General features: G+C 45.9%; 1 protein-coding gene across 2 annotated transcripts; it reads right to left on the reverse strand.

Moving 5' to 3' along the window:
- Positions 1-4667: 4667 nt before the first annotated feature.
- LOC311148838 (liprin-beta-2-like) lies at positions 4668-9546 on the reverse strand. 2 transcript variants are annotated; one of them, XR_014614954.1, is made up of 4 exons: positions 9319-9546; positions 5931-6172; positions 5083-5190; positions 4668-4808 (listed from the first exon to the last, which is right to left on the reverse strand). XR_014614954.1 is itself a non-coding variant. In XM_084185834.1 (3 exons), the coding sequence occupies exons 1-3, from the start codon at positions 9380-9382 to the stop codon at positions 5167-5169; spliced, it is 330 nt and encodes a 109-aa protein (XP_084041960.1). In that variant the 5' UTR covers positions 9383-9546; the 3' UTR covers positions 5015-5166. The 2 variants fall into 2 exon arrangements, 1 of the variants encoding a protein (XP_084041960.1); XM_084185834.1 differs by lacking the exon at positions 4668-4808 and having other exon boundaries at positions 5015-5190.
- Positions 9547-9864: the final 318 nt, after the last annotated feature.

Consider the following 9864-nt stretch of genomic DNA (forward strand, 5'->3'; position numbering starts at 1 on the left):
TGGGCAAGAGTCATGGCAACACATCTATATTCACACCTCCTCTATGTCTGCACTATTAAAAGCAGATCGCCGCCACATGTAGCATAAGAGATAGGAAGCCTCCCTGGCTCAGCGCCTGTTAGTGTCAGATTTGAAGAGCTACATGTCAGCCTGATAATTACTCTGTGTCATCCACTGAGGCAATTAGTGATAAAAGCTCACACAACGTGATAGGCTAACACCTCTGTAGGTACCTTGATGGATCACAGTAGCTTATCCACTTCACTCAGACCACTAATGATAGGTTTGCAGGTATGCACGCACGCACACACGCACAAACACAAACACACACCACATGCACTCACTCACACACACACACACACACACACACACACACACAGGCACACACGTCACACTCACACACTCCTATTGTCATACAGTAATGGTTGGTGTAGGTGGACTGCGGGACCATGGGTCGTAGGTGTTAACCAGATGAGAGGCGACTGCAGGACCATGGGTCGTAGGTCGTAGGTGTTAACCAGACGAGAGGCGACTGCAGGACCATGGGTCGTGGTTGTTAACCAGACGAGAGGCGACTGCAGGACCATGGGTCATGGTTGTTAACCAGACGAGAGGCGACTGCAGGACCATTGGTCGTGGTTGTTAACCAGACAAGAGGCGACGGCAGGACCATGGGTCGTGGTTGTTAACCAGACGAGAGGCGACTATAGGACCATGGGTCATGGTTGTTAACCAGACAAGAGGCGACGGCAGGACCATGGGTCGTGGTTGTTAACCAGACAAGAGGCGACGGCAGGCTGGCTGTCATAAAGGCGCTCAGAGAGACCTGTGACACTGCGCATACTAATGTCAACTGAATTATTCATCTGTAGCGCGGCAACATCCAACAGCAGCGCAGCTAGCTAACGGCCTGGTTTATATCAGTCAGGGATGAGAGGCCTTATCTACATCACAGCAACTCTAACCAACGGCCTAAGTGATGCTATATGCTAGACAGAGGAGAAAAGAGGGATCATAGACAACAGAAAATAAACAGACTGCAGCTAGCTGAATGTAATGGGGAGCAGAGGCTTTTTCTATAGTGCAGTAGCAACAGTATATGTCTGTTGAGAGCACTAGTGGTAGGGGTGATTTACACTCTCTCTTTATGATGGTCCATGTCAATGCCCTGCTTAGCATTGATATAACGATACAGAAAAAAGCATGGAAGAAAATTACATTTCCATTGGCCTCCCTAGCTGGGATGAGATAACAAAGATATCATCACTGTGTGGCTGGTACTCTAATTTATTGATGTTGTGTGAGGAAGAAAGTGGTGCTCTCTCCATATGACATATAGCACACACACACACACACACACACACACACACATACACACACACACACACAAACACACACACAGAAAGACAGTTTATCTGTCCATGTCGTCTGGTGGTCGACTCCATAGAGATCCTATTAAATTACAAAAGGGTCTATGTCATAATCCCTCACAGTTATAGAAGGGGGTGATAAAGGCAGCTATTTTCGTCAGGAGAAATCCAAACCAGTCTAATTGGAATGAATGGCAGTAGAGGCATCGGTGATGCATTTCCTGTTTTTACTTCTGCAAGAAAATAAAAGAAAGGTATGATAAATATCAGAAGTTGTGTAATAGAAATATTGTAACCCCAAAATATTGACGTATAATTATAAATACAGTTTATACAGGTTTATACACATTTTCGGTCTAAATAGCCTCTAAAATATATGTAAACAGACCGTAAATGTCAACATTTGTATTTTCTTAGAAAGCTGTGAGTGTTATTATATTATACAATATCAGTACTTGTTGCATTTAAAACTTGTCTAAATCCTATCATCAACTGATTTCAGCAAGTGTATGCTGTGGATTGACTGCATTGTTTAAATGGAATATTGGCATATTGGCACAATTTGAAAAATGTATGGAATCATGCCTCTAAAACTGGCTGGCTATAGCTAGCAAACATACAATGCAGATAATCTCCAAATTCATTGTTTTACACAATATCTTATCACAGCACTGCAAACCATGTTTGACCAAGTCCCTGACCAAAATGGCTGATGCTTTAGACCATCATAAGAAGGTTCATATCCCTTCTAGTATTCTAATTCCTAATTCTATTTCCAAAGCATCCTGTAGGCTTCATAGAAATGGGAAATTGCCCTGCTTATAGTGAACGTTGCATCATCACCATCATCTAAATGGTGTCACGCCTCATCTTCTAAAGTGTCCCATATGTAGGGAGAGAATGTATAGGCTGATGACCAGTGGTGAAAGAAGTACCCCGTTGTCATACTTGAGTAAAAGTAAAGATACCTTAATAGAAAATGACTCAAGTAAAAGTGAAAGTTACACAGTAAAATACTACTTGAGTAAAATTCTAAAAGTATTTGGTTTAAATATACTTAAGTACCAAAAGTAAATGTAATTGCTAAAATATACTTAAGTATTAAAAGTAAAAGTATAAATCATTTAAGCAAACCAGACCATTTTCTAGTTTTGTATATTATTTACAGATAGCCAGGTGCACACTCCAACACAGATATAATTTACAAACAAAGCATGTATGTTTAGTGAGTCTGCCAGATCAGAGGCTGTAGGAATGACTAAGGATGTTCTCTAGATACTGTAAGTGAGTGAATTGGACCGTTTTCCTGTCCTGCTAAGCACTCAAAATGTAATGAGTTGTCACGCCCTGGCTCTGGGGACTCTTAAATGTTGAGCCAGGGTGTGGACTTGTTATGTTTAGTTTTCTATGGGTTTTGTTCTAGATCGTTTATTTCTATGTTGGCCAGGGTGGTTCCCAATCAGAGACAGCTGTAGCTCGTTGTCTCTGATTGGGGACCATACTTAGGCAGCCTGTGTTCACTAGTTCATTGTGGGATCTTGTTCCGTATGGTTTGTTGTATTACCTAGGACTTCACGTATCGTTTTGTTGTTTTTGTTCTTGTTGTGTACACTTAATAAAGTATGTACGCCTATCACGCTGCGCCTTGGTCCGCTTCTCATAACGATCGTGACAGAAGATCCCACCAAGAGAGGACCAAGCAGCGTGCCAAACAGGAGAAGTTGGCGATGTCCCAGGTGGGCGAATGGTGGTCTTGGGAGGACATATTCGCGGGCAGAGGGCCATGGGCAAAAATAAATGCCCAGGCAGGAGAGGAGAAACGGCGCCAACCGTGCCGACGACGGACACGCGAGAGGCAACCCCAAGTAATTTTTTTGGGGGGGCACACGGCGTGGATGACGGGGCTGCTGGAGGCAGCTAGAGGGCGCATCGGCGATCTAGGAGAGGAGGCCACCAGGTTTGGGGGGCTGGAAGGATGGTTGGCGGAGCCTAGAGGTAGAGCAGAGCCAACTCCCCGTACTCAGGCTAGGCAGTGTGAGACTGGGCAGGGTCCGGGTTATGCGGAGCCACGTACTGTGCCGCGAGTGTTCCGGCACAGTCCTGTACGTCCTGTGCGAGCACCACGCACGTGTCGTGCTAAGGTGGGCATGTAGCCAGGACGGAGTGTGCCGGCTCAACGCTCGTGGTCTCCAGTACCCCTCCTCGGTCCCGGATATCCTGCGCCAGTGCCACGTGCTGTAGCGCCAGTACGAGTGCACAGCCCTGTACGTCCTGTGCTGATGCCTCACACACAGGGTGTGGAGATAGGCATTCAGCCAGGACGGGTTGTGTCAGCTCTCCGCTCCAGACCTCTAGTCCGTCTCCACAGTCCAGCCCGGCCTGTTCCTGTCCCTCACACCAAGCCTGTGGTGCGCGTCGCCAGCCCGGTCCGGCCCATTCCTGCTCCCCGTACCAAGCCTGTGGTGCGCGTCGCCAGCACGGTCCGGCCTGTTCCTGTCCCTCGCACCAAGCCTGTGGTGCGCGTCGCCAGCCCGCTCCGTTCCTGCTCCCCGTACCAAGCCTGTGGTGCGCGTCGCCAGCCCGATCCGGCCCGTTCCTGTCCCTCGCACCAAGCCTGTGGTGCACGTCGCCAGCCCGGTCCGGGCTGTTCCTGTCCCTCGCACCAACCCTTTGGTGCGCGTGGCCAGCCCGCTCCGTTCCTGCTCCCCGTACCAAGCCTGTGGTGCGCGTCGCCAGCAAGGTCCGGCCTGTTCCTGTCCCTCGCACCAAGCCTGTGGTGCGCGTCGCCAGCCCGGTCCGGCCTGTTCCTATCCCTCGCCCCAAGCCTGTGGTGCGCGTCGCCAGCCCGCTCCGTTCCTGCTCCCCGTACCAAGCCTGTGGTGCGCGTCGCCAGCCCGATCCGCCCGTTCCTGCTCCCCGCACCAAGCCAGTGGTGCGCGTCGCCAGCCCGGTCCAGCCCGTTCCTGCTCCCCTTCACACATTCTTCATTAAAATTCAGTACAAGTTCCTCAACAGATGGATTGACAGATTAGCCATATTGCTAATTGAACTATACGGAAATCAAGTTTTCCTGTTATCGTGCCATGTATGAAGGCTATGTAGAAGCTCATCCAATCACAATCGCCTGCAGAGTTTCGGGTATAAGTATTATTCCTGCACAGTAAAGAAACGCAGGGAGAGTTGGGTCCTGTGTGGCTCAGGTGGTAGATGCCAGGGTTGGATTCCCATGGGGGACCAGTACAAACAAGAAAATAAAAAAGGTATGGAAATGTATGCTCTGGATAAGAACTTCTGTTAATTGACTAAAATGTAAATGTAATATGAGAGTTCAAAGTGTTTTCCAGAAAGGTGGTTACCATGTTTTATTGAATGCTACCTGTTGCTCTTCAACAATTGCCAAGCTTTTCCCATACCAACTGTTAATTGAAGGGCCTTGTTCTGTGAAGGTGCAGAAATGACAGACAATAGAACAGGTGACTACTATGACACAGAACTTTCCAGTTTACGGTCAAAACAGATGAGTCTGTACTATCAATCAACTGTGTTACAATGAACAACTCCACAACACAAGTCTTTCTCCATGTGCATCTCCAGTATACAAGGGATTTCCCTGTCTGTGTACAATAACAATAACCAGATTCCTCTATACAGATGCAGTACAGATATATAAGCAGGGAAAAGCATGAAAGTGAAACCTCAAAAAGTCTCTAACCTTTTTCAGCCAGGCAACATGCTTATAGAAATCTATGTTATACTCCATTCTGTTGGCCCATTGTAGCTTTGACTATTTTCTTCCTCAAACTCTACACTGTAACTTATCCTAGAGAGAGAGAGAGAGAGAGAGAGAGAGAGAGAGAGAGAGAGAGAGAGAGAGAGAGAGAGAGAGAGAGAGAGAGAGAGAGAGAGAGAGAGAGAGAGAGAGAGAGAGAGAGAGAGAGAGAGAGAGAGAGAGAGAGAGAGAGAGAGAGAAGAGCTCAGAAACTTAACAGAGCTTCTGAAAGAAAGATACTTTATCACTGTTAATCCCCTTGAATCCTTCTATCTGCTTCTTCCTCCTCTTCCCCTCCTACTCTCTCTCTTGCTGCAGAGAGACTGTAGTGGGGACCCTATGGTGTGCTGTGTCTAGGTCGGACCCTGGCTGTGTGGTTTGGAGCCCAGACAGAGGCAGGCTGAGAAGTGGCTAGTCTCTAATATCAGACTGCAGCACTACGACTCAGACCACGCCAGCTGGCTCCTCTCCCTCCCTTTCTTCTCCTCCCCCCTCTCTCTCTCTCTCTCTCTTTTATTCTCTGTCTCTCTCTCTCTCTCTCTCTCTCTCTCTCTCTCTCTCTCTTGCTTTCTGTCTGTCTCTCTCTTTTTATCCCTCTCCGTCTCCTACACAAACACTATCACTTTGTTATTTTTGTCTCTATTCCACCCCATAATCCCCCCCCCCCCCCCCCCTTCTGAAAGATGGTTCATATGCTCAATAGAACCCAGTAACAAGGTTTCCTGAATAAATACACCACACTAGCCAGTTTAGTGTGTGAAGTGAGTTTAGGCTGTGTTGAAGCTACTCACCCCTCCCTTCTCCAGCCAATCTAACAGGGTGTGTGCTGTGTCCATGGGGACCTGTCTGCTCATGGACTCATGCTCCTCCTGGTCCACCTGGCCCTCCAGGGCTACCCTGAGATCCTCTACCAGCTGCAGCACCCTGATGTTGGGGTTAATGGCTGAGGTGAGGGCAAAGGTGGGGGCAGAGTTCGAACCCTGGGAGTGGTAACCCTGGGCCCCAAACTTCAAGAAGGCCTCGCAGAACCCTCCTGCCAATAAAATGAAATAATTTAGATTCAAGTTATGGTTAGGGCAAAGATCATAGGGGTGATACAGCCATCAGAGCCTTAAAACTAGCTATCCCAGAGTCTAACAATCCATTTTGACTTGTTTTGATTTTCTGAAATCAGATTACTATAAACTGTTTGCTGTTGACTATATTGTATGTGACTGCTCCACAAACAGGCGGTTAGGATTGCTGAGTGAAAGTATTATGTGCTGATGAATATATCATGCCAGTTTGAATTTCCAATGTGAGTCACTGAATACATCAACATAATGTGTGAAATAATTGAAAACATCCAACTGCTACCTAGCATAAGCACTGGAGGGCACCCTCCCACTACAACGCTAGCTTCAACTGTGCCTGAACGCTGTCAGCTTTGAAAACTCAAGTGTTCCCTATAGGGATATTGTAGGGACATTGCATGGTGTATTGACCAGGGACGGCCTGTTCAATAGGGCGATATGGGCGACGCACTGCCAAACAGGAAAAGGAAGGGATTTTTTTTCTAATCAATTATATCACGGCAACAGTAGTTATCAGTGTTCTAATCTGATCTGACTGCCACTAAATGTCAAATCAGGCTAAAGTCGTGCTTCAAATGGCCCCGCCCGTTTTTGGGGCGATTTCAGTCAGGTTGAAAATCGCCCAGAAGTCTCTCATAGCCTGTCATGTAAAATCAATTTTTTTCAAATTTCAAAGCTTTCAATACAATCTCTATGGGTGTCTGTGGGCTTGCACTTACGCGCTTTCGTCATACGTGACGTAACCATGAACGTAACTAAGAAAATAGCGGCTAGCAGCGTCTCTGTTGCGACCTGCAGTGTGGCGTTATCTTATGTTTTTAATTTGTACACTTAGTGGCGTTATTTTATGTTTTTAATTTGTACACTTAGTTTACAAACATTCTGCCAACCATGGATTTCCAGTGGTGGGTTTTGGACTGATCTTGTTGATCGTGTACATACCCGCTACGAACGGACTAAATAATGAAAACGCTGCTGGCAGCGGAATCCAATACAGCTGGGAGACTTGGCTGGATGACAGTGTCCCGGACAGAGAAGTGGAGCCGGCCGGCTTCACCCTGGTCAAAGCGGACCGCGATCTGACAGTCACAGGGAAAATCGATCCTGGTAAGAGAGCGACTCTGTACCCCCGACATTGAACTGCTTTCTGTGTCACTGCGACCTTACTATCTGCCCCGTGAGTTCCCCCAATTGTTTGTTACCGTTGTGTACTGTTGATAATCACAAGTTTACTGGAGAACTGAGACCAAGTAGAGACTTTGGACAGGGTGGATATGGTATAATAAAGGCAGTTTATTCAGAGGTAAAGATATCTGGAATCGCGTGCACGGACTCGTTCGTCAAACTCTTAGGGAGCTATCTGAAGAGAGCCCCGAAAACATTGTGTGCAGACATTTTATACAATAAATGATGTAACTTGAATCTAGTAGTTCTGATCTTCTGATTGGTCCTGATGAGTTGGGCGAGGTCCCCTCCACTGTTGCATTGGCTCTGAGTCGGGTTCTCTGTCTTCAAATGTTCAGCCTAAAGAGAGGGGATTTTTGTGTGTGTGTGTGTGTGTGTTTAACAGTGATGATGTGTGTGTGTGTGTGTGTTATCAGTGATGATGTGTGTGTGTGTGTGTGTGTGTGTGTGTGTGTGTGTGTCCTCAGAGCAAGAACTCGTGAGTTGGAAGAACTGAGAGACCTATGGCGTGGGTGTTGTCCTTGGCCACCTGCTGACAAGGCTGACAAGATAGGACTCTTTTGTCCATTGTTATAGGATAGGAACAGCATTGATTGAAAACAAACGCCCAACACAAAATGGGTCATGCACAAGATTTTAGTCAGACCAAGCTATAACATTATATATTTACTACGACAGTACATTCAACCAAAAGCTAATATAACAAAGGCATCAGAGATTATTTATAATCTGTCACAGAAACTGGAATCCATCTCCCCAGATCAGTCAATAAATGCTTCTGGTATTGACTTATATGCTGCCCCTGTCTTCATGTTGTTGCTGGACATATCTTTTTTAAAATGTGTGTAGGTCACCTAAATCATCAGAAAAATTGCCCCTCCTGAGAATTTTTTCAGGAGCCGCCACTGGTATTGACTGCTTCTCTGAGTAAAGGCAGTGTGTCAAAGTGCTGTGCTCTGATGGTCTTTTAAATATTGCACTAGTCTGCACAGATATATATTCATGATCTCATGTCACCTTAGCTGTAGGCCTATTACAGGAATTGTTAGCATTATTAGCAATATGTTAGCCTGTATGACCATCTCTATGGGTGATGTCACGGTTTTCTCTGTCTTGCAGTGTACTGGGGGTCATTAGCACTATGCTATCTCTATTATTAGAGCCGTTTGTCTTGTGCCCCTTACAGGAACCCCAACAGAGTCATCTGATATCCTGCTATGGTTATGACAAACAGTGGTGACTGAAATGTATCACCCCTGTAAGAAAACATGGAGAGCTGAACAATATGGAAAGAGAGCTAGTTATAGAGTGTGGTGGACAACTACAGACAAGGATGTTGTATTTGTCTTTCTTGCTAGCACTGATTTTGCTGATAGCTGCTTTATTGAGGAACGTTTTTTTCATTCTATGACATTGATATGTGGTTGTTTTATCGACCTTAGTTGAATGCACTGACTGTAAATTGCTCTGGATAAGAGTGTCTGCTAAATGACCAAAATGGAAATGTAATATAAATGATAGAGTATACATGGAATAGACCAGGTGGGGGAAGAACAGAGGCAGCGTAAAAGACTAGCAGAATGGTTGATGTACAGTAGCCTACTGACAAGGACCATCTATTCAAAACCTGCTGAGTTTCCCCCAGTAAATCTGCTCTAGTTGGAACAAGCTTAATCCCAGTATCTCAAACTTCAAGATCCTAAGAGGAACTTTCCTTTCATCATTTCAACTAAAGTCCAAAGTACACAATTTATTTTGATTATGCTTAGAAAGAACTGAACAAAATGTAACATTCCTACTCTAAGTTAATATATTTAAATCTCAATGAAACCTTCAAGACATTACCAAATACCAGTCTAAAGAGAGCAGTAATTGCAAGCCGGGTTGTCTTTGAGGAGGTCTTAATAAAATAGAAGCTTACCAGCGATAATGTCATCCATTTGCTCCAAGGCTGCCTCCAGCATGTGGCTGGCATCTGACGCCATGGCAACGGGCTACTTCATACACTGTTACTCACCGGATCACCATGCACCGATAGGAGAAATTGAAATAGAGAAAGCGAGAGAGAGGGAGAGGGATGGAGGGAGTGATAGTAGAGCCGGAGAGAGAGACAGAGAGGAGCAGAAGGGAGGGGAGTAAGAGATGGGGACAGTTTTCAATCATGTCAGACAGATTATAATCAGCATTCAGTTGACTGGAGCTTCAGGGAGTTCTCTTTGCCTCTTAGATCTATTTACAGCAAAACAACAACAGCTGCCCCAGCCCTTTTTCCCATATACATATCCTCCTTTTGGCTTTAAATGTTCCTCTCATTTTGCGGGCGGAGTTCTTGCCATTGTCAGCAGTCCTATCCACTTGGGATGGGAGCGCAACCTTGGCATTGTTTGTGTTTTTCTTCAAGTACTCCATTTGTCTTCCCTTTATTTCTTTAAGATGTTCTCGTTAACTTCATTCACAGGTTCGGAAG

Source organism: Coregonus lavaretus (genome assembly GCF_964263955.1).
Source record: "Coregonus lavaretus genome assembly, chromosome: 21".
NCBI classification, from domain to species: domain Eukaryota; kingdom Metazoa; phylum Chordata; class Actinopteri; order Salmoniformes; family Salmonidae; genus Coregonus; species Coregonus lavaretus.